This window comes from Mytilus galloprovincialis, chromosome 5 (assembly GCF_965363235.1).
Source record: "Mytilus galloprovincialis chromosome 5, xbMytGall1.hap1.1, whole genome shotgun sequence".
Taxonomy (NCBI): domain Eukaryota; kingdom Metazoa; phylum Mollusca; class Bivalvia; order Mytilida; family Mytilidae; genus Mytilus; species Mytilus galloprovincialis.
In genome coordinates this window covers 18,056,931-18,082,233 of record NC_134842.1, presented here as the reverse complement: position 1 = coordinate 18,082,233, position 25,303 = coordinate 18,056,931, and the positions used below count along the sequence as shown (strand labels likewise).

Genomic DNA, 25,303 nt, shown 5'->3' with positions numbered 1-25,303 from the left:
TCGGGTTCCAACCCCCGGATCCCCCCCCCCTTTTGGATCCTCCAATATAAAAACCTGGACTTAAAATAATATGTACAGATACAGTTTTCAATTGTTTGCCGGCATAATGTAAAACATCGAATCATGAATTCAACTTTATTTATAACTAATACAGGACAATGCTGCTGATTAAAATATACTCCATTCCAGGCCCTTTTCTTTCACAAATAATTAATATTACCAATGACCGATAAGTTCCAGGTCGACGGGTTCAATCAGAAAGATTTTGAAGGAAAAGAAAACTGTACATCTTATAATCGGCATGACTTTATCAGATGACAATACCAATACTAAAATAGGGCTTACGCATATTTATATACTTTAATTCAGTCACAGACCCGCGATATTACGGGTGTATTTAGTCTTATTAATTTATAGAATTAGCCTTTGATTCTTCACATGATTGATGTTAATCATGACACCATATGCATCACAACGATTTGATGTAAGCGTATACACCTAATTGTAATAATAGTATTTAACTTCAGATAACGATTGGTATGCCCTGTTCCGTTTGCCTGGTTTCTTTAAATTTTTCTTGTTTGCTCTGTTTTGTGGTATAGATATTGTGTTGGGATTTCTTTTCATCTGACTGTGTGTTCTTGTTGTTTGCTAGCCTTTTTTCGCGTAATATTAGCATTTGTACAAGAAAAGCATATAAACCAGTGACAACTGGAGCAGGATCTTCTTATCCTCCCTGAGCGCATGAGATCATCCCTCTTTTTTGTTAGGTTCGTTTAGTTCAGTCTTTATTTTAATATGTTATGTTAAGTAGACTGTTGTTTGTCTTTTTTTCGTTTTTCTGCTATGACATAATGTGTTCGTTTACGACTTATAGCTATGAATTTCCATTGGATATTTTTTCGCCTCACTAAAACACTAAAATAAGTTACGGAAGTGCGACCAATCTGAACGGAATTTGCATATGAACTTTGGTAAACAACTAAACGATATAAACATTTCAGTAAAAAATTCCAAAGACTGTTTTGTTTTAATAAATCACTTTAAATTTATAAATGGTATTATTCACTTGGAATACATATAAAAATATAGAACCACACTAAAGAGTACCGACAATATAGTTCAACATTGTAGTGAAAAAGTTATAAAATTGAATAAAAGATTTGAACGACCATTTTTTACACATACCTTTTCGATAACATTATGTTAAAATGAATTAGCTGTAGCCTTTTCAAATATATCTGTCTATTCTTTTCTATATTGACACATAGACGTATTTTGACAGAGGACGCAGTCAGACCTACATGTTCATTTACATTGTATAAGCATGTATAAATAGCCCAACTCAATGCTTTAATTTATTATTGCACAATGTATAGTTTTTCCTGAACTTGTTCGGTAATCATTTGGTTATTCTGCCAGTAATTTCAACCATTGTTTTGTAATTTAAAATCTAGTATTTAATGCCTTATTTCACTAATATAGTATTTACAAATATTTCTGATGTGCAAAAAGTAAAATCACAAAAATACTGAACTTACAGGAAAATCAATTCGGAAAGTCCATAATCGTTAACTAAACAGACACAATAAATAAAATAGTCAAAATAGGGGTACATCAGTCATCATTGTATACCAATTTTAAAAGGAACAATTTAACAGAACCCAAAAACATCTACCAACATACACATTCAGTGACTTGTCTGACGTCAGAATATTTAAAAAAAAATCAAAAGTATGTAAGAGCATGACACGGGTTATGTTCTTCTCATATATGTTATGATGGTATGATATTAAACCCCTAACGGGAAGGATTGTGCCTGATGTTCATATAATGAAATCATAATCTTTCAGTCAGTTTAATTGAAGTCTGGAGCTGGCATGTCAGTTAACTGCTAGCAGTCTGTTGTTACTTATGTGTTATTGTCATTTTGTTTATTTTCCTTGGTTACATCTTCTGATATCAGACTCGGACATCTCTTGGACTGAATTTTAATGTGCGTATTGTTATGCGTTTACTTTTCTACATTGGCTAGAGGTAATTGGGGGAGGGTTGAGATCTCACAAACATGTTTAACCCCGCCGCATTTTTGCGCCTGTCCCAAGTCAGGAGCCTCTGGCCTTTGTTAGTCTTGTATTATTTTAATTTTAGTTTCGTGTGTACAATTTGGAAATTAGTATGGCGTTCATTATCACTGAACTAGTATATATATGTTTAGGGGCCAGCTGAAGGACGCCTCCGGGTGCGGGAATTTCTCGCTACATTGAAGACCTGTTGGTGACCTTCTGCTGTTGTTTTTTTTTTTCTATGGTCGGGTTGTTGTCTCTTTGGCACATTCCCGATTTCCATTCTCAATTTTATTATTATTAAGAATAAAATCCAGAAATAGACCGAGATTTAAACTAGTCCAAACGTGATATATATAAGTTATAAGAATCCACAAACAGCTAATTCCACTACGCGATTGAATGATTTTGACGTTTGTAGTTCAACGTAAATTGTAATTCATAATAGAAATATATCATAATGACATAAAATAGAATATCATACTGACGGGATCTTTTAAAGTACAGAGTCACGTTATAAGAACTAAAAAAATACATAAAATCGCATATACAAAACACACCACCAAAAAATGAAGGACAATACATTTTTTTTAAGAATCCACATATGGTTAATACCACTTACGCGAGTAAACAGTTTTCACAGTACTTCTGAAGACCCTTTTTTACTGCAGACTAAATTTTAGTCAATCTAATGGATAATTCGTTAGTGGAACATGAAGATGAGCCAGCAATATACCGTTGTGTGTACGGAATTTTATGAAGCTTTGGTATCCAATACAAACAAGGTAAGTCCTCCGATTTGGTGTTAAATGTAACGTGTATTGAACCCATGAAGGACTTATGATTTGCTAAAATCTCATCCTTGTCAAAGGATATGTCTTTGTATGTGTGATTAGAAAAGCAAAAGAGAATGCAATATGTAGTGCTTTTGAGTTGTACATGTAAACGAGCTTTTGAAGTTAAGTTTGAGAGATCGAACATGTTTTGAAGTTGAGTTTGAGAGATCGAACATATTTCATCGGGATTCCAGTCTATAATTATACTGTTTTACGTTCCTTATAGAATATCGCCATCACAACTACATATCGAAAATTATTGAAAACTTATGAATGAAGTAACTAATCCGAATGCATGTCAATTGAAATTTATATTGGTTTGACTGTTTCTTTAACATAATTATGTCATTCACCCACGTGCACAATCTTTGATAAAACGCAGTTCTTGTTTGACCAGGATGAACGATGGAAGAACATGTAAAACAGGAAGATAAATATTTCATATGCGTAGTAAGCAAACACTTATGTAAATTATAAGTATTAACAAAGTTCACTAGATATAACGGTGTCAAACACATAAGTTAAGTGGATTGAGACATTTTCTTCTTAATCTAAATAAGAAACTTTTATAGATGTTTTGATATGTCAATCGGATTTTTAATTGATGTAAGACTTTTATATCAATATAACTTAACTTTAAAGGATTTGGATGTTAAGTGGTCTTCTACGAGATATATTTTTAAATGTTGGTCAATATATAGTTATGTTTTTTTCATAAAGAAGTAGGCATATCTTTCCTGTAAACTGATAAATTGAGTTTTATTCATATTTCTTTAAATATCTTAAGGGTACCTGGTATATAGAAAATGGTCTCTATTTGTCTTTTCCTGATCGACAGGTAATTCCTCGCTATAGTGTGGTACGCGTTTGCTTTTACAGGATATATATAAAGACGCAGCCTTGTCCGGTTACAAAGTGAGCATGAAACATGCTTCATGCATGTAAAACATAATTGCAAAAACGTTTACTTTAAAATGTATTATACTAACACATTATGAGGTTGACTTTAGAATTAAGGGTAAAAATTTTTTAAGACGGTTTAAACATTGACATGACCATGGCAATGATAAGTAAAGGCAACAGTGGTATATCGGTGTTCTTAAGTAAGAAATTCCTTAAGAGATAAATTAGCCGGGTTACAAACCGAAACCGAGGGAAAAACATCAACTTCTAGAGGAAAACATATGAACAACCAGAACATCGAAGTGCAACAAAAACAAATGCCACCACGCATAGATACGAACTTTTTGAAAGCATCTGCCATATAATTGACTTCGTACATGATATTTTGATAAATATTGGTGGGTTAAACCTGATTTCAGGGCACACCAAACCTCCCATTTTATGGGAAAATAAGGAACTAACTAATCTGAATGAATGTCAATTGAAAATTATATTGGTTTGACTGTTTCCTTACCATAATTATGTCATACACCCACGTGCACAATCTTTGATAAAAAGTAGATCTCGTTTGACCGAAATGAATGAAGGAAGAACATGTAAAACAGGAAGACAGAATTTCATATGCGTAGTAAGCAAACACTTATGTAAATTATCACGGTGTCAGACACCTAATTCAAGTGAATTGAGTCATGTTCTTCCTAATTTCAATTAGAAACTTTTATAGATGTTTTGATATGCCAATCGGATAATTTATTGATGTAAGACTGTTGATATTGATATAACTTAAATCTAAAGGAACTGAATGTTGAGTGGTTTATTACGAGATATTTTTTGGTATGTTTTTCAATATAGCTATATTTGTCGAGAAGAAGAAGACATGTCTTTCCTGTAAGCTGATAAATTGAGTCTTTTTCGTATTTCTCTACAAATCTTAAGGGTGCCTGGTGAATAAGAAAATTGTCTCTCTTTTTTTTCAAGATTTTCAGTAAAAAGTGGCTATGTTTTTGCCTCTGTGTACTAACGAAGACGTGCGCTTGTGCGGTCACAATGTGGGCGTTAAATCTGGTGCGTAGTGTAGAGTGCCATAGACGCACTTTTTCAAACTTTTGTGGACTGTTTGTCTGAACATATTTTTGTTCATTTTTAATAATCCTACCAGTACCGATTAACAGTCGTTTTGCATTTCAATACTGTAAATTATCAGTCAAGCCAGTATCTATATCACTCTGTTCGGCACTTAAAATAATTGCAGATCACGGCTTTGTGACGTCATATACGTTGACTCGGTCTAAATTACTTCGACCCGGACGTATCAGTGACGTCAAAATGTTTGAACCAACTTTCATAAGTTTGACTCGAACTTATCAAGTAATCTTCCGGTTGCTGGTGAAACTAAGAAAACACTTCCCAGTGGCGGATTGAGAATTTTTGTATGGGGGACCCACTGACTGACCCAAGTGGGGCCTCTGACTGACCTAAAGGGGGACCGCCTCTGTCATGCTTCAGTGACTCCCTATAAAATCAACCAAAATTTTTCAAACAAAAGGGGGAGGCGTGCTTTCTGGATCTGCCTATGCTTCTAAAAGGCGCAAAACAGCCCTCTAAATCGATTATCAGGTTATCTGCCTATTGATATATCATAAAATATAAGCTGCTCGACACAATATAAAGGCTTTTTGATCTCGTTCGCTGTGCTCAATCGACAAAAAGCTTCATATTGTAACTCGCAGCTGAAATTTTAGTACTATCAACATGCAGACAAGCTGATAATCAAATGCGAGTTACAAAAATACCGTTTTGTCGATATTTGGTATTTAGCAATATCATGCTAAGAAATATTTGATAATTATTTCATTTGTTTATATATCTATGTACATTTTACCAATTAAATCGAAAGTGCTGATGTGTTTCACAAGCAAATCAGAGGTTGACTTAAGAATTAAGGATAAAATATATCAAAGACGGTTCAAACATTATGAGGTTCATTAAAAGTAAGGGTCAAACATTATGAGGTTCATTAAAAGTAAGGGTCAAACATTATGAGGTTCATTAAAAGTAAGGGTCAAACATTATGAGGTTCATGAAAAGTAAGGGTCAAACTAATCAAAGCCTAGTCAACGTATTTGACTTATAAAAAAATAAGGATCCAATTACCATACAGAGCTAAGTAGAATAATGCAGACAGATGGCAGACCTAGATCAAAAAGTGTATTTACCCGATACCATAATCAATTCCTCTGTCAGTTCTTTATAACGTTTTGTTTAATTTTTTTTGTGTGTAATGTACAGAACAAGCAAAAAAGTATCCAACTTTCAGCAAAATTGCATGTTTTCATCATACAAATTTGCATATTTTTGAGGACGAGTGTAACTTATTCAGTTGGAAGTGTACTGATTGATATTTTTTTCTGGAAAAAAATATTTATTAAAAGTTTGTAATTAGCATATGAGCTTGCGAGTATAATTGGAACTTTAAGTGTTATTGGTTTGGTTTGTATCTTGGGTTTGTTTTGGTGTGTTAATCGTCCTGAACTAATTTATTCACAGTTGCTATGTTGTGCTGTTATGCTGTCACACCAATGTTATGTGTTAGGATAGGATTGAGTTCCGCAAATATGTTGTCTGTATTCCCCTATTCCAACTAAGATGCTTGTAACAAGTTGTTGTCTATGATATTTTTGTATCATAAGACATGCCATTAGTTTTTTTCTTTGAGTTGTGTAACATTTTGTCGGTATCAATGTTGTTCATCGAAAAAGGCTGTTTCAGACTGGTCTAAAGTAGCATATCTATCCCCATGTCATTAAATTGGTAAATCAAACTGCATCTTGATTTTTTTACTACTGGTAAATTTCATCATGTTTTATTTTCTGAAAAATTGTAGATTGAGATTGGAATATGGAGAATTACCAAATACAAAATAAACTTCTATGACGACGCTGAATTACAAAAGTAAAGACAATTAATTAACCGGCGAGTTTGGTTTTTATAGCTTGCTTGTTTTAATTTATTTATTATTGGGCTAATAATTATTTTTCGTTAATTCTGAAACATTTCTATTTATACTTATTTCTTTATTTTCTAGATGATATAAATCTGTTTTGCTAATTATCTCCTCGACCTTTCGACGTCATTGAAGATCCTTTTACCTGATATCTCCATCTGATCAAGAATATTAAACTGTTTTCATTCAAATATTATAAATATCTTGAACATTATCGTGTGCATTTTTAATATACAAATATTTTATAGTTATTATAATATTTTAGTTAAACTATTTAATGCGAGATGCTACAGTATTTCAAAATATATATATATGCAACTGGACGTTCAGCCCCGATTAATAAAAATAATACAATTACAGAAACCTCAAAATATAGAACACATACATCCCAATACGTCACAATATCTAATTTTAAAACTAATTAATAATAATGATCTATATTCACATATAAACAAATTAAAAACATGTTTGTCACCAACTGGAAAAAACCAATATACACTCATACATATAATATACATATCAATTGTTGCAAAGTATATAATATAGAGACAAATAATAGTAATTTTATTACGAAAGATCCTTTGGTTGCCTCTAAATATAGATCATTCAGTGATATATTAATATATATATTGTTTGACTCCGTGTATTGACAAGTTTTACTGTTTTACTGGCGGCTTAACTGAGTAAAAGGTATGCATTTTGTTTTATCTAAAATAATCTGTGTTTAGTCTTTATTGAATTTCCTTTTCTCGATTATTAATACAAAAACATAAATTACTATTGTCTTCGCGGGGTTTTAATATATTAGATATATAAATATGTTCCTGTTTGTGTATTATTGATAAAAGAAATATTCTATTTCTAAAAAGGTGTGTACAAATGGTTAAAATGAAGTATAAATATCCGTATTAATTTTCAAAATAGAGTGATTAGATATGCAAACACAGCACGTCACGTAAAACGAAAAGGTTACTGTCCTACAATTTTTAATGGCTAAGTTAGACACGCGGGAAATATTTGAGAGGAAAAAACTTAATGAAAACACAGCATAAAAATTGTTTTATTTCTAAATATTATCTAATGGTTGTTTTAAAATCTAGTGTATTGACCGTTATTCAAACCGGTAAAATTGTAAGGTTTTTTGTTTAATCTGTTTTTATACGATCGCAAAAATTTTAATTTTTCGTCGTATATTGCTATCACGTCTTGCGTCGTCGTCGTCGTCGTCCGAATACTTTTAGTTTTCGCCCTCTAACTTTAGTAAAAGTGAATAGAAATCAATGAAATTTTAACACAAGGTTTATGACCACAAAAGGAAGGTTGGGATTGATTTTGGGAGTTTTGGTCCCAACAGTTTAGGAATTAAGGGCCAAAAAAGGGCCCAAATAAGCATTATTCTTGGTTTTCGCACAATAACTTTAGTATAAGTAAATAGAAATCTCTGAAATTTAAACACAAGGTTTATGACCATTAAGGGAAGGTTGGGTTTGATTTTGGGACTTTTTTGGTCCCAACAGTTTAGGAATAAGGGACCCAAAGGGTCCAAAATTAAAATTTGTTTGATTTCATCAAAAATTGAATAATTGGGGTACTTTGATATGCCAAATCTAACCGTGTATGTATATTCTTAATTTTTGGTCCCGTTATCGAATTGGTCTACATTAAAGTCCAAAGGGTCCAAAATTAAACTAAGTTTGATTTTAACAAAAATTGAATTCTTGGGCTTTTTTGATATGCTGAATCTAAACATGTACTTAGATTTTTGATTATGGGCCCTGTTTTCAAGTTGGTTCAAATCTGGATCCAAAATTATTATATTAAGTTTTGTGCAATAGCAAGAAATTTTCAATTGCACAGTATTCACCAATAGCAAGAAATCTTCAATTGCACAGTATTGTGCAATAGCAAGAAATTTTCAATTGCACAGTATTGCGCAATAGCAAGAAATCTTCAATTGCACAGTATTGTGCAATAGCAAATATTTTCAATAATTCAGTATTGCGCAATAGCAAGAAATATCTTAATTGCAATTTCAATTGGAGTTATCTTTCTTTGTTCAGAATAGTAGTTGAATCAACTTAAATCTTTGTTTTATACAATACAGATATATAATTAATATTTCAATTGGAGTTATCTTTCTTTGTCCAGAATACTAGTTGAATCAACTTAAATCATTGTTTTATACAATATACAATGTATATTCACTTTTTCTACCAACTGATAAATTAAAACAATCTTTACCATTCAGTGATAACAAGCACTTTATTTTACATTTTAATATGTTATGAAGTATTTAAATGAGTAGGTATTGTTGCAAACTCCATTAGAAATTTGAATTGAGATCAGTTTTGGAAAAAGGGAAAGGGGGATGTGAAAACAAATGGGGGTGGGGGTTAAATTTTCTCATTTCAGATTTCATAAATAAAAAGAAAATTTCTTCAAACATTTTTTTGAGAGGATTAATATTCAACAGCATAGTGAATTGCTCAAAGGCAAAAAAAATATTTTAAGTTCATTAGACCACATTCATTCTGTGTCAGAAACCTATGCTGTGTCAACTATGTAATCACAATCCAAATTTAGAGCTGAATCCAGCTTGAATGTTGTGTCCATACTTGCCCCAACCGTTCAGGGTTCAACCTCTGTGGTCGAATAAAGCTGCGCCCTGCGGAGCATCTGGTTGTTTTTTGTAGTGTTGCTCTTTCTATAAATTTTTTTCTATAGAATTTTATGGAAGTCAGACATTGCTTCTCGTTTCGTCTTTCCATAGCTTTGTCAAGTTCACTTCGACTTACTTGTTTTGAATGTTCACCTTCCATTTTTTTTAACTGATAACTCATCCTTCATTCTATATATAGGTAACCGATGAAGGCTTTCCTATTAAACGTTTCGTATGCACAGAAATCAGTCATGCGGAAAACATCACAGGTTTCGGGATCCTACCCCTAATCGGAACAGATGTGCCGAATGTTAAATAATGATCGTACGTTTTTTTTTTTATCAGTGGTGCTAAATTTAATCCAAAAAGAAGTTTTATACATTACGCACGTCTGGTGACCATTTTAGAATTACCTTCATCATAAACGCTCAAACTAAAACATCAAAAAGTCAAGGATGTACTCTCATGATTTATCAAACTTGAAATTAAGGATCCAATATATAAAAATAAGTCTGCCTTATAACATCTGGACTTACAACTAGAAACTAACAATAAAGGTCGATTGAGAAATGTATCACATACGATAAAATGGATGATTTCAGCTTTAAATTGTCAACTTATTCTTCCTGGTTTGTGGTACGATTTTCAAGATTTGTCATGCTTTATCATGATTTGCTTGAGAAAGGATGCACCTTACGAGGAAGCTCTTAAACTTAAGTGATTAAGTTGAGGTCATTCGATCAAAATTTGTACGGATGGCATCACTATATGGTTGACCGATTATGAAATATCTATGCCACAAAGGACGTGGCCATATTCCAATTATCGAACCAACAATTTTGTCCTCTTTCTTCTATTGTGACATCATCGCATGATACCTATTACCGGATTTTGGTTGCCACTCGTAGACTAGGAGCTGCATAACCTTCCTGAACATATGCGTTCAAATCCCGGATTGTAGTCGAGATTATGGTGCTAAGTCTTAAGTTTCTGTGTAATAATGCGGGGGTCTGTTCGTCTTTTACATTCTTTGCCATTGCACAGTCCTCGATTTCTGAGTTATAGGTGTAGATGTAGGTGTAGGTGTTCTTATACATTGTAGTATCATCAACCTCTATTTTATATTTAATTTGTCTGTTGATGAATGTGTGATATGATTCAGAAGCAAGATATTATTTAAATGTCCCCTATTGGTCATATAGCATCTTTACATGTTTAGGTGCGTGAATTTACTTATTTCTTTTTTATTTGAATTTTCTTAATGACGAGTAAGCATGCGAAAAAACGTTCAAGACGAACACGTTCCTTTTCACATTGTGGACAAAAACAACCCTGTGACATCTGTATGTTCTTATCATTGCTAAGAAGATATTATGATTAATATACATGTATTCAGTTTTGTAATCACAATGTTATTTTTGAAGGTCAAAATGGAAGAGAACATGACAGTGGACATGTGGGCAAAGGCTTGGGAAGAGGGCAAAACGAGTCACATTCCAGAACTATGCAATGCATTTACTAAACACGTTGACAAAATGTTAAAAAGTCGTAAACAAGTTAAATGTTTTGTCCCCCTCTGTGGAAAAGCTGTAGATATGAAATGGCTTTGGGATAAAGGACATGAAATTGTTGGCGTAGAATGTGGTGAGGAAGCACTTAAAGAATTTTTCGAAGAAAACAAAATCGGTTGTAGTATAATACAAATTCCTGAGCTTAAAGGCAAATTATATAAAAGTGATGATGGAAGAATGCGGCTATATTGCTGTGATTTTTATCTGTTTAACTCAACCATTGAAAGTGAATTTGGGGCAGTTTGGGATAGTGGTGCTCTAAATGCCATCAACGCCACTGACCAGGAAAAGTATGTAGATATCATCAAATCACTTATGGGAGATAAATGTGTGCACCTCACTGTTATAGACGACTTTACAGATTGGGAAATCCCTGTAAATTATGACAAAATGAAGACTTGGTTCAAAGATGGATTCAGTGTAGAAGCAAATGATTATGTGAAAGCTAACAAAGAACTTGAATCGTTTGGCATCAAAGGGCAACAACTGTACATAATATCTAAAATATAAAAATGTAATTACAACATACCTCAATTTTTATCATATTTTGTTCTTATATCTGTTAAACATAATACAAAGTAAGTGACTAGATTTCACTTTTTGTTATATCAGTAATAAACCATTATTCAGTTTCAAACTTTTTATCTATAAGCCTACAAACAATAAAATGAGAATGGAAATAGGGAATGTGACACAGAGACTTACTACTATCGTCAAAATTTTCATTTTTTTCACAAATCGTAGTGCGATCGTGGACTAGTGGGACCTCGGTTTTAGGAAAGGCACATATATACCGAATGTAAATTAACTAACTAAATTTGCTCGAAATATTTGATGTAAACGTTAATGTTGAAAAAAAATGTGGGAGAAGATATCGAGAAAAACAAAATCACAAAGTCCAAGAAGTCAGAAAAATCATTTAAGATCCAAATGAAATCAAGGAAAAGAAAAAACGGTAAGGCTAACAACAACAATAAAACATAACACGCGAATAAAAAAAATTGAGTGACAGGAAGCCTAACGAAATTGGGGGATGAGATTGGATGTTCTGGCAGGTTTATTGATGTCTGCCAAATCAGTAACACCAATCGTGTTAACTCATTACAGTTAGATATTAGGTGATAAACCACATGCGGAAAATAAACTAATAATCAAGGAAAATATATTGGACGATGAGGGTGATTTTTAACGGCATTGACTTTCCATGAGACTCTTGCACGGTCGGGGTAATGGAGTTGATGTTTTGGTTACTACAATCAGAACATATCGATAGTCATCTGTGATACAGATATGCCATAAAGGCCAAACCTATCATGATGGCGTCAGGAAAACTTTCGAAGAGATAGCTATAACATTCATTTAAAAACTTAAATTCATTTACCTTCTTGTACAGTCGTTAAAAAAATGAGAAAAAGATACAATTTTGCGATGTTTATTAAGATAGGTGTAAGATTACCTAATTGAGTTTCCATCCTGAAAATGTTGTTCGTGTTTTTCCTTCATTGCTAAGAAGGCGACCTTGATGTGTATAAATGTTTCTTAAACGAGCAGTGCCACCTTCTCTGATATATTTAATTATGAATCCAGTAGAACAGGCATCATCACCGCGTTTTTCTGAGTCTGCATGTACTTTTCCACAAATCTGTCCATCAACAACCAACTCTACTCCGAATTCTCCATAACCATCATCATTTATACCCCCATCTACACAGATTGTCCAGGTGAATGCATACATTCCGCTAGATGGTGCTTGGAAGATACCGGTATTAGTGTTGTAGACACCAGCGGTGTTGGTTTCTGTCATGTCAAAGATTAGTGTTTTTCCGTACGACAAAGATTTACTATGGCCATTCACAAAACCCTGAGACATATATGCAGAAAACCCTATAAACGCTCTCTTATTTCTACACTCGAAATCTGAAACAAATATTATACTTTTATTCTATTGTATGAGCATTATTTTAGATAGTGTAAAACAAAAAAACTGCAATTTACATGTTGTTTTTTTTTGTGTCTTGGCCAGAGTGGTCTTATCGAAAGTATCATTAGATTCGTCCTAAGACAAATGAGAAGACCAATTTTAGGTTTAACTTAGTATTATCTTAAGACACTCTTAAGTTGTGTCTCGGAGCTATAATAAACGCATCTGAATTATGTAAGAAAGTCCTAAACATACCTTGAAGTGCGAAATTTTATAAATTTTTAACGCAATTTATTTTATATAAAACATTTATTAACAGCGAAACTAATAAATAAAATTGTTAACGAATTTTATAATTACAGATACATAATTGAATGCATGATTTCAAATGTAATTATAAAATAATATCAAAAAGTATTATAATTTTAACATCCTGGATTTGTACCAAACTTGGACAGAAGCTAGTTTATGATCAAATGCTAGTATCAAGAAATAAAATTGGTAAACATGTATTTCCTGTTTTTCCATATATTTCTTATGAATGGACTTAGGTTTTTTTTTTACCAGTTAATACTATGTACAGTCAGTATGCAGTAAAAGTTTTAAAAAACCAGAAAAAAAAGATTTATCAACCATCCTGGATTTTAACAAACATGGGCAGAAGCTTCTTACAATCAAAAGATACTATCTAGAGGAACTTTTGTTTACAAAATGAAGGCAACAGTAGTATACCGCTGTAATTTTCCCCCCATTTTTTTAGCCTGCGACTTTTGTGGCAAAAGGGAGACAAAGGGCTCCTACACTTCGTTGTTGTTGATCAACCACACGGTATCACATTTCAAACATAGACAACAGCAAAATAGGCGAGACGTTGGGTTCAGCGGAACACTAACGAATATTTACTACTATTATCTAGTACATATTATTAAACAAAAAAAATATATTCTAAGGTTTAAGGTTAACAAATCTAGCGTACATTGAAGTGCAATATTATATTGTAACAATAACATAATGTAACCGTAGACAAATATAATTGTTGCATTCGTAATTTATCGGTGCCTTTAAAACTCTACATTCCTATAATTAGTCTTCAATGCAACAATATTTTCTTTTTATTATTGTTTCATATCAATGTAAGCGTAGCCATTTCCTAAATGTATAATCGATATTCACGTGTTCTTTTGTTATTTATCCTCAGTTCATTTTACATAATTTGTTTATAATGAAGCATTTCGGTTTTGTTTAGCTTTCTATGTTTCTAAATATTCTATTTTACCTGTACTTACTTTCCTTATCAGTTCTGGTAAGCCTTTCTAGAAACACATTTTGTAGATGGACCATTTCGTTTCTCAATTTTCTCTCACTTGATTGTAACTGTGTAATTTTCCCTGTACATTCCTCACTATCAACATACATCACCATAAATAGAGATACGACAGCAAGGTACAACATGGTTACAAGGATCAAACTTGACTCAGTCAGAAGTAGCTGGGATATTTTTCATATTCACATCTGTGCATTATATAGACCTGTCATTTGATCTGTTTTTAATGATTTGTTATCACGCAATGTATATAACACAAAAATACGGACATTTCCAGGAATAACTATCAAAATGGAGATTAGTGCATGAAAACAATTGTATCTTATTGATTTTGTTCGAAATTCTAAGAATTCTCTTCTCCGGTAATAGATAACATAATTTAGCTTTTTTCAACTTCGTAGTTTTGTTTCGAATGTTACTGGTGAGTCTTTGTAAACAAAGCAGGCGTCTAGCTCACAAAGTTTTCTTTTTCGTTTTAGACGTGGCGTTGTCAATTTATTTTCGATCTATGAGTTCGACTGTCTCTCTGGAATCTTTCGTACCCCTTTTTTTTACAACATTTAAATGAATGTCAGAATTCGTTGATTCTAAATAGTACTTATATTTTTGACTTCTTTTATTCGTTTTTCTGATATCTATATTATCGATTGCTTGTTACTTTTTTTACAGTTAAGCGCAGGTCTTACTCTGAGAACCTGTTCTACATCCACTGATCAACGTAATAAGGTTGAGGGTTAAGTGATATTCAAAATATCTGATGTAACCCAACTTACGGTTATGTGTCTGTCAGGAATCTGTGGTTTTTTTTTTATATCTAAATGCGTTTTTGTCAATTGGAAACATATAGTCGATTGCAGATTTCTGTTAAATTGTATTACAACTTTCCTTCACAATGCGGGATTTAAGATATGGCATATGAAATATACACCTGTCTATCTTTAAAGACGGTAAATATGTTTTTTTTTGTTTTATATTTTATGTATCTTGGTTGCGTTTTCATGTCGTTGGACCAAAATCTCCTCTTATTCATATTTACAGATCCAGTAATCCAAACAATCCGATTGAAGCTCAAATTATATGAAGCTAACACCATGAAAGATGGTTGATACTTTTATTACAACATCTGTTATGTTATGTAAGAGTTGAACCTTAACTATATATGATATATCTAATGAAAATGTCTAACAATCATCATACATATAACAAAGATTGAAAAAGCGACTTGTTCCAGTGACTCAAGCATTTTAATCTTACCAATCTTATTCGTTGTATTTTCAATAATATTCGTGAGTATTTCTATGAAACAAAAAAAAACTTTTTAATGAAAAGTGTTAAATTAATATTAAACAGATTCAATCTATCATTTTCTTTTCATTAATAAAAAGTGTATAAAAATAAAAGGTAAATTAAAAAATATATAAACTTTACACTAGACACTATGAGTAAATGAGAAAGATTTTTTTTTACTGTACAGTATAATTTTTGTTTTTGTTTTTATTTCTATGCTTCTGTTGGTTTTGTTTTTTCGCTAAGTGCTCGATTTTGTTTCTTTATTTTTCAGATTGTCATTTCGATTCCCTTTGGTGTTTTTTCCCTGTTATCTCCGTTTGATCATGCGTTGTATAATAAACTTTTATTTTGTTGAACGTATACATAGATTAAACAGTAACTTGAATATTATTTTAATGACAATATCTATCAAAAGATAGGCTTTATTGTGTTCGTCAATAACAATCAATAAAATAAGCAAACAAGATAAACCTTTGGTTGCCTCAAGAAATAGAACGTTTAATATACCAATGCATCATAATATTCTATTTTTAGAAAATGTTTATAGTAATAATATTACAAAACACCCTTTGGTTGCCTCTTTATATAGATCGACAAGCGGTGTAGAATCCAGGTATATAAACGCGCAAAATTCTCAGGCAAAATTGGTGGGTTATTAAACAAATTATTAAAAGGTAGGATTTATTTTTATTTAAGCAAATTTATGTTGAGTCTAAAAATAAGTAGATAAGGAGATATTGTAGGATTGCTATTCCTAATGAGACAACTTTCGTAAACAACTTCAGTTTACTGAACAGTCTACAAAATGTACTACTGTATACCTGGGGATGACAAATTGATTGTGAAAAATGCAGAGCTGATATATGCCAAAAGCAATAAACAAAGACGCAAACGGTGATGCCTTAAATCAAAATATCTTGATGATAATTGATTATCTTAAACCAAATTTATTTGTATGTTGTAATGCATTTAAAAAAAACATTGTTTAAACGTTTGCTGGTCATGATCTCATGGATCTGTAATTGTATTCTAAAATTTACATGTCAGCTATGTTCATAAAATTATAAATGTCAGCTATGTTCATAAAATTATAAATGTCAGCTATGTTCATAAAATTATAAATGTCAGCTATGTTCATAAAATTATAAATGTCAGCTATGTTCATAAAATTATAAATGTCAGCTATGTTCATAAAATTATATTCTATGTATACAGAAGAAATAGTATGGTCTATTGAACATCGAGTTGAAGTATCATTTGACATATGTAAAGGGTAATGACCTAAAATATAGCACTTCTAAGTTTGAAATGCGGGAAATGTTTGAAAGCAATAAATAAAAACAAAATATGGTTATATCTAAATATTACTCAAAAGTCGTTTTCACATCTTAAGCATTTTTCTAAACCGTTACGAAATGTACAATGTATTTGGATGTTGATTAACGAAATAGTTATACCTATATACGTGTGCGTCTATATTTATTAGTCATAATATTAGACACAAACGGATTGCAAATGAAGAAAACACATATGGATAGTTGGGGAGTGCCCATTTGTTCTTCATTTAGTTTGTTATAAAATCTGTTCATTTATTTTGACAATTCGGTGATCTGAATAGTTGATCTTGAAGCGTTTACTTTTTACATATAACATAGAAGTGCATATGACCAATAATGGAAAAATTCCCTTCTTAATTCTAAAGATTTATTATTATATGCTGTATATTTTAGATGGAAATGAGGAGATAACACGAAAAAAAATGTCAACTAAGGCTTATTTTTTAATGCAGTACTGTTTTATCATTTTTTTCTCCAACTTGTTTTCTTTTTAATATAATTTATTTTTTTAATTCTTTTTTATAGTTAATAATGGAAGAGGGAGATTGCACTGTGACAGTAGACGAGTGGGCGAAATTATGGAAAGATGGCAAAACAGATTTTCACATTTCCGTACTTTGCAACATGTTTACTAAACACGTTGACAAACTGTTAAACAATCGTGAAAAAGTTAAAACGTTCGTTCCTCTCTGTGGAAAAGCTGTGGAAATGAAATGGCTTTGGGATAAAGGACACGAAGTTGTCGGAATTGAATGTGGTGAGGAGGCATTGAAAGAATTTTTTGAAGAGAACAAAATAGGATACAGTATAGTAGAAGTTCCGGCGGTTAAAGGGAAATTATATAAAAGTGATGATGGAAGAATACGGCTATATTGCTGCGATTTTTATCTGTTTAACTCAGCTATTGAAAGTGAATTTGGAGCAATTTGGGATAGCGGTGCTCTAAATGCCATCAACGCCACTGACCAGGAAAAGTATGTTGCAATCATCAAATCGCTTATGGGAAATAAATGCGTGAATCTCACTGTTATTGACGATGCTACGGAATGGGAAATTCCCGTTAATTTTGACAAAATGAAGACTTGGTTCAAAGACGGGTTTAGTGTGGAAGCAAATGATTATGTGGAAGCAGACGAAAAACTAAAATCTTTTGGCATTAAGGGGCAACAACTGTACACTATATCTAAACTATAAATATGTATTTTGTCAATACACATCAAATCAAATACAAATCAAATAAATATTAAATCAAAGCATATCATGTTTTATTCTATTTCATGAAAAACACAATAAAGAATAAATACTTTTAATTTCGCATGTTGTTTTGTTATAACAGTACAATGAAAGTGAAACGTTGTTTTTTTTTTTTGGGGGGGGGGGGGGAGAACATGAAATGGTTAATTCAAAAATACGTTGACAAAGAAAAGACAAAACGAACAACACGAAAGAGAAGAAAAACAAACAGTGTACTAAAAACTTAGGATTGAGCAAAAGCAACCCGATCAAACATTAGAGTTCAACGAAAAATGCCACATGAGGAGCAGGATCTACTACCCCCTCCGGAGCACATGAGATCACTCCAGTTTTTGGTGGTTTTCATATTGCTCAGCAGTTTTTTATGTTTTGATTTGTACAACGTTGTTTGTCTCTTAAATGTTTTCTTTTTAAGCCTTGTCGTTGTCATTTTAGTTTCCACTTACGAGTTTAAATGTCTCTTTGATATCTTTCGCATTTATTTTGCACTTCGAAAAAGGGGAATACTGATAATGCGCATTAAAATAAGTATTGTATTGCATTAAGAATTTTGAATGCTGTATCCAAATTTTTGACAATTGCATCTATTATATCTAAAAAAAGAAGATGCGGTTTGATTGCCAATGAGACAACTATCCACAAAAGACTAAAATGACACAGACATTAACAACTATAGGTCACCGTACGGCCTTCAACAATGAGCAAAGCCCATACCGCATAGTCAGCTATAAAAGGCTATATCTGTTTGTTTTGGTCATGTATTGTTGTCAATATAAGGAATTTCTATTTGATTGTCATACAAGTGAGAGGTTAAGCTAACTATAAAACCAGGTTTAATCCACCATCTTTTTACATAAAGAAATGCCTGTGCTATGTCAGCAATATGGCAGTTGTTAGCCATTAATACTTGGTATCTTTTAGCTTTGACTGTGCTATTCGAAATATGACTTTCCCTTTGGCATTTTCTTATAATTGGGTATTTTTGCCTTTTTACTATTTGCAGATTACACGCTGTCTATCATTTTTAGTGAGAACTCTACAGGCACAGTATTGCAGATCTGTTAATATATATGCTAACAGTATATACCATGTATGTATTTTTATACGACCGCAAAATTTGAAAATGTTTTCGTCGTATATTGCTATCACGTTGGCGTCGTCGTCTGCGTCGTCGTCGTCGTCGTCGTCGTCCGAATACTTTTAGTTTTCGCACTCTAACTTTAGTAAAAGTGAATAGAAATCTATGAAATTTTAACACAAGGTTTATGACCACAAAAGGAAGGTTGGGATTGATTTTGGGAGTTTTGGTCCCAACATTTAAGGAATTAGGGGCCAAAAAGGGCCCAAATAAGCATTTTCTTGGTTTTCGCACTATAACTTTAGTTTAAGTTAATAGAAATCTATGAAATGTTGACACAAGGTTTATGACCACAAAAGAAAGGTTGGGATTGATTTTGGGAGTTTTGGTTCTAACAGTTTAGGAATTAGGGGCCAAAAAAGGGCCCAAATAAGCATTATTCTTGGTTTTTGCACAATAACTTTAGTATAAGTAAATAGAAATCTATGAAATTTAGACACAAGGTTTATGACCATAAAAGGAAGGTTGGTATTGATTTTAGGAGTTTTGGTCCCAACAGTTTAGGAATAAAGGGCCCAAAGGGTCCAAAATTAAACTTTGTTTGATTTCATTAAAAATTGAATAATTGGGGTTCTTTGATATGCCGAATCTAACTGTGTATGTAGATTCTTAATTTTTGGTCCCGTTTTCAAATTGGTCTACATTAAGGTCCAAAGGGTCCAAAATTAAACTAAGTTTGATTTTAACAAAAATTGAATTCTTGGGCCTCTTTGATATGCTGAATCTAAACATGTACTTAGATTTTTGATTATGGGCCCAGTTTTCAAGTTGGTCCAAATCAGGATCCAAACTTATTATATTAAGTATTGTGCAATAGCAAGAAATTTTCAATTGCACAGTATTCAGCAATAGCAAGAAATCTTCAATTGCACAGTATTGTGCAATAGCAAGAAATCTTCAATTGCACAGTATTGTGCAATAGCAAATATTTTCAATTGCACAGTATTGCACAATAGCAAGAAATATCTAATTGCACAATATTGTGCAATAGCAAGAAATTCCAATTGGATTTCAATTGGAGTTATCTTTCTTTGTCCAGAATAGTAGTTGAATCAACTTAAATCATTGTTTTATACAATATACAATGTATATTCACTTTTACTACCAACTGATAGATTAAAACAATCTTTACCATTCAGTAATAACAAGCACTTTTTTTACATTTTAATATTTTATGATGTATTGAAATGAGTAGTTATTGTTGCAAACTTCGTTAGAAATTTGAATTGAGATCAGTTTTGAAATGAGGGAAAGGGGGATGTGAAAAAAAAATTGGGGGGTCAATTTTTTTCATTTCAGATTTCATAAATAAAAAGAAAATTTCTTCAAACATTTTTTTGAGAGGATTAATATTCAACAGCATAGTGAATTGCTCAAAGGCAAAATTTTTTTTTTAAGTTCATTAGACCACATTCATTCTGTGTCAGAAACCTATGCTGTGTCAACTATTTAATCACAATCCAAATTTAGAGCTGAATCCAGCTTGAATGTTGTGTCCCTACTTGCCCCAACCGTTCAGGGTTCAACCTCTGCGGTCGTATAAAGCTACGCCCTGCGGAGCATCTGGTTTATGTTGTTTTGATTTTCATTACTATTGTTATTGTTTACGTTTTGTGGTGGTGTTTATTGACATTTTGATTTCCTATTCTTTTACGTGTTTCGTCCATAATGCTTTACTGTTGTATTCATTAGAAAAAGTCAAAAAATGTATACCAAAGTAGATTTTGCCTAAGGAATTTCATATACATATTAGATAATGTAAGCGAGAATGTAAGTCAAAATCATTTTAGATATTATCCCACTAGTAGTGATTATTTTGAAGCCATATGTGTTGGTGGACGTTAAGCACTTATAAATCAGGTAATTTCATTTGGTAGCCTTCAAATTGAAACGCCTATTATACCAGAATGTTTCAATATGTATTATTAGAAAATTTATTGATTATAACAATATCATTTCCGTAATCCCTTTGGTTGCCTCAAATTATAGAACGATGACTAACTGAGATATAAACTCATAAATAAACTGGTGGTTTAACAGAACAAACGGTATTGTTAAACTCATTTGTTTCAACTTTTCTTCAATTTGTGATAAGTTTCTCAATTTTCAATTTAAGAACTTAATTCCTAAAACGAAATATATTTTTTGTTGCTGGTTTGTTATTATTATTCAGAATTTAACAGTTTCTTTTTGTGTACTATTTACGAATACACGGAAAGTGGAGGGTTGAAGACTGATACATATATTTATCTTCGTCACATTCTGAATGTGTTTTTTTTTCTAAACATGCTAATTCAGGAACTTAGTCATGTATGCCGAAACTATTGTTTGTATTACTTAATTGTTTTCAAAATAAATATGGACGTTCGTCTTCTCGTTCAGTTGTTCCACATTTTTCATTCCAGAGCCTTTATAGATTACTATGCGGTACGACTTTTTCTTATTGTGTTGGGTCTTACGTTCACGGTGACTTATAGTTGTTCACATCTTCGATTTCTCGTCTTTGGTCAAAAGTGGTCTAATTTACAATTTTGGAAGATCTCCATTTGAAATAACATTTATTCTAATATGTAAGGCATGAACTTGGTGGTTGATATTTTGATAGTTTAATGGTATCTTTCCTAAAAAGAAAACCATAGATACAAATAAAATGTCACAGACAAATGAATATGGATATTTGGTAATAAAAATGCAATGTAATTAACATGTTATAATTGTGTTTCAGATCATAAAATGTATAGAAGATCAGAAAGAAAGAGAACACAAACGGACAGGCCTAATAGTGGAATTGCCTCAGCAGCGGCTAAGAAGGCTATGCACCAACATTCAGACGTTGCAGTAAGTGATACAACTAATAACACTGATATTATAGATTCGTTAAACTCATGGATAAGTGTAATAAGTGACATCAGATGCAAGTGTTACAACGGTTACAACAATGTGTTCTGTTCCTACATTGAATTCATCTAGTTCCATTCTTCCTTTTACTCCATTACTTTCAAATACCACTGACAGTACTTTCAACAAAAATAATTTACCAACTTTGTGCACCTGGTAATACCCAAAATGTACGCTTTATTTATACAGGATATATGGTACCCTTTGCAATATTCAAAATATCAGATAAAAAATGTAGGACAAATTGTTAAGCAAAAATATGTTGACATGGATAGTATATTTTAAAATTGCTTTCAAAACATAACAGTGGTACAACAAGAAGTACAGTTTATTATAACGCTGTACGAGAACAACCTTGTAATATCCTTAAAATCTCATTGCAGTATTGTTTTATTTCTTTTTAGATTAAAACGGACAAATCGACGAAATTATGGAAGGAAGACAAAACAATCCACACTCCAAAACTCTGCACCATGTTTACCAAACACGTTGATAAAATGTTAAACAACCGTGAAAAATAAAAATATTTGTCCCTCACTGTGGAAAAGCTGTTGAAATAAAATGGCTTTGGGATAAAGGGCATGAAGTTGTAGGAGTCAACTGTGGTGAAAAGGCACTTAAAGAATTTTTCGAAGATAACAAGATCGGATACAGTATAGTAAAAATTCCAGCGGTTAAAGGGAAATTGTATAAAAGTTATGATGGAAGAATACGGTTGTATTGTTGCGATTTTTATCAGTTCAGCTCAGCCATTGAAAGTGGATTTGGAGCAGTTTGGGATCATAGTGGTTCTCTTATTGCTTCCGATTTGGCCAAACAGGAAAAGTATGTAGCTATCATCAAATCTCTTATGGGGGAAAAGTGTGTGAATCTCACTGTTCTCGACGAGTTATCTGTGAATTATGACAAAATCAAGACTTGGTTCACAGACGGGTTCAGAGTCGAATCAAGTGATTATGCGAAAGCTGACAAACACCTAAAATCGTTTGGCATCAAAGGGCATCAACTATACACAATATTCAAGATATGACAATTTGTATATCATAAACAATGTAGTGTGTATATCAATACACATCTTAATGTCTGTCTTTCTTCTGAAAACCATAATAAATGATACTATATCTGATTTCGAATACTGTTATGTTGTCATTATTTTCAATTGTTTAAATTCTGGAAGAAAAAAAATCGAAAATATTTTTTCAGCATTGCCTTTGCATGTTCATGGCACAAAATAATGATACATGGAGAAATGGGATAGGTGTTAATAAGACTGAATCACCAACAACACAAATTTTCATAAAAAAAAATCATGATTATCATAACTTGAAATTATCAGAATACGTCATCAATATGCAGACCTGTTGTATATATTATTTGGCTTTTTTGTTATTTCTATGAAGGTAAAAAAAAATCCCAAATGAGACATGTGTACTTAACTTGGCTGTTTAATAAGAAAACATGTTCCGTTTATTTTCTGAATTTAACACGTACTCCAGATTAGCAAACCTGGTCCAAAGTCGTATACTAGCTTTTTCCACCCATAGTCGTCCGTCGTGCGTCGTTGTCGTCCGTTATTTTCACAAAAATAGTTTTTTCAAAATATATTGGGCCTAGTTTAATTAAATAACCGAACTTTGCCACAACCAACATTAGAGTATCTAGTTTACAAATATGTCCGATGACCCCGCGTTATAACCATTACGGCCGAAGTGGCTAAGATCAATACAGAGTTAAATGTAAATTGTGTCTATCATTTTGAAAACCGCTATAAATAGAGAAAACCAGACACGGCCAGAATTGTTCAGAATGTTGATATCTACCTCCTTGCTACATCCTGTCCTAAGTCAGAAGCATGTAGTTCAGTACGTAGTTGCCGTTTGTTCATATTTGTTTTTCGTAAATTATTTTGTTATAAATAAGGTTCAAAGTTTTCTCATTTGAATTGTTTCACATTTTTCATGTCGGGGGCTTTGATAGCCAACCATACCGTATTGGATTTTCTCATTGTTGAAGGCCGTACGGTTGCCATTAATTGCGTACATTTATTTCATCTGATATTTGGAAAACAGTTGTCTCAATGGAAATCATACCACATCTCAATATACTTATACACTGGTGAACATGTCAAATGTCTTGTGGACACGTAGATACATTGGTGGACATATTAACAGACTGCTGGACAGAAGACAGACTAAAAGACATTTAGGCAGAAGAGTGTCTATGTAGACATGAATTCAGATTGGTGGATAAGTGATGAAGCTATCAAAGTATCTGATATGCCGCGCTAATTGGCACAGACAGTTGCACAAGCATATATCTAATCAGAGTACTAGGTAAAACAAATGCAAAATGCACCATCTAGTAGCCAATAAAATATTATTATTTTCTATATGTGGACAATGAACAAACTATTGAAGTCATCAATATAAATAGATTGGGTAAACATTGCACGGAATGACAACATAATCATACTTAGGGGATGACCATTTGATAACCGGGGGCGGGCTTGATTCCTCTGATGGATTTGGTGCATGTTGTTTCGAAACGAGTAATATTTTCTAACATGGAAAGACTATGTCTGATGAAATATAACAGGTACAATGCATCCCTTGTGAATAGAAACAAGCATGTAAGAGATTAGCTGCACATCCGTTATAATTATAAAACAAGAAATTAGACGCGAATGCATTTGAAATATCATATTGTTTTGGGGTTTTTCATTTTTTTATTGATTTGTTATTGTCTTTAAGGATTTCAGTTTGTTTTGGTCTTTCTTGACCTTTGTTTTATGCTTTTGAAATTTCGTTTAAATGTTCTTATTGTATTGGCGTTTTAATTGTTTGTGTAGTTAATCCTATAATATTTTGTTATTTATTTGACATTTCGATTCATCCATTGGTGTCTTTTACCTGTTATATCCAGCAATATAATGGAATTCTATGTGATTGTCATAAAAGTGAGAGTTAAGTTATCTATAAAACCAGGTTTGATCCACCATTTTCTACATAAGGAAATGCTTGTACCAAGTAAGGAATATTACAGTTGTTTTCTATTCGTTAGAAGTGTATGAGATTTTAGTTTTGCAATTTAATAATGGACTTT

The 25,303-nt window shown here is 32.2% G+C and overlaps 1 protein-coding gene and 1 long non-coding RNA gene across 2 annotated transcripts; one reads left to right on the top strand and one right to left on the bottom strand.

The window, feature by feature from the left end:
• Window positions 1-7,380: 7,380 nt before the first annotated feature.
• On the top strand, window positions 7,381-11,676 carry LOC143075305 (uncharacterized). The gene is made up of 2 exons (XR_012978285.1): window positions 7,381-7,499; window positions 10,893-11,676. It is a non-coding gene; the product is annotated as an uncharacterized LOC143075305 (long non-coding RNA).
• Window positions 11,677-12,455: 779 nt separating this feature from the next.
• LOC143077016 (uncharacterized) lies at window positions 12,456-14,454 on the bottom strand (the record flags this gene model as incomplete). The annotated part of the gene is made up of 2 exons (XM_076252905.1): window positions 12,456-12,956; window positions 14,247-14,454. Coding segments are annotated over 2 exons (669 nt in total), but the record flags the coding sequence as incomplete, so codon positions are not given.
• Window positions 14,455-25,303: the final 10,849 nt, after the last annotated feature.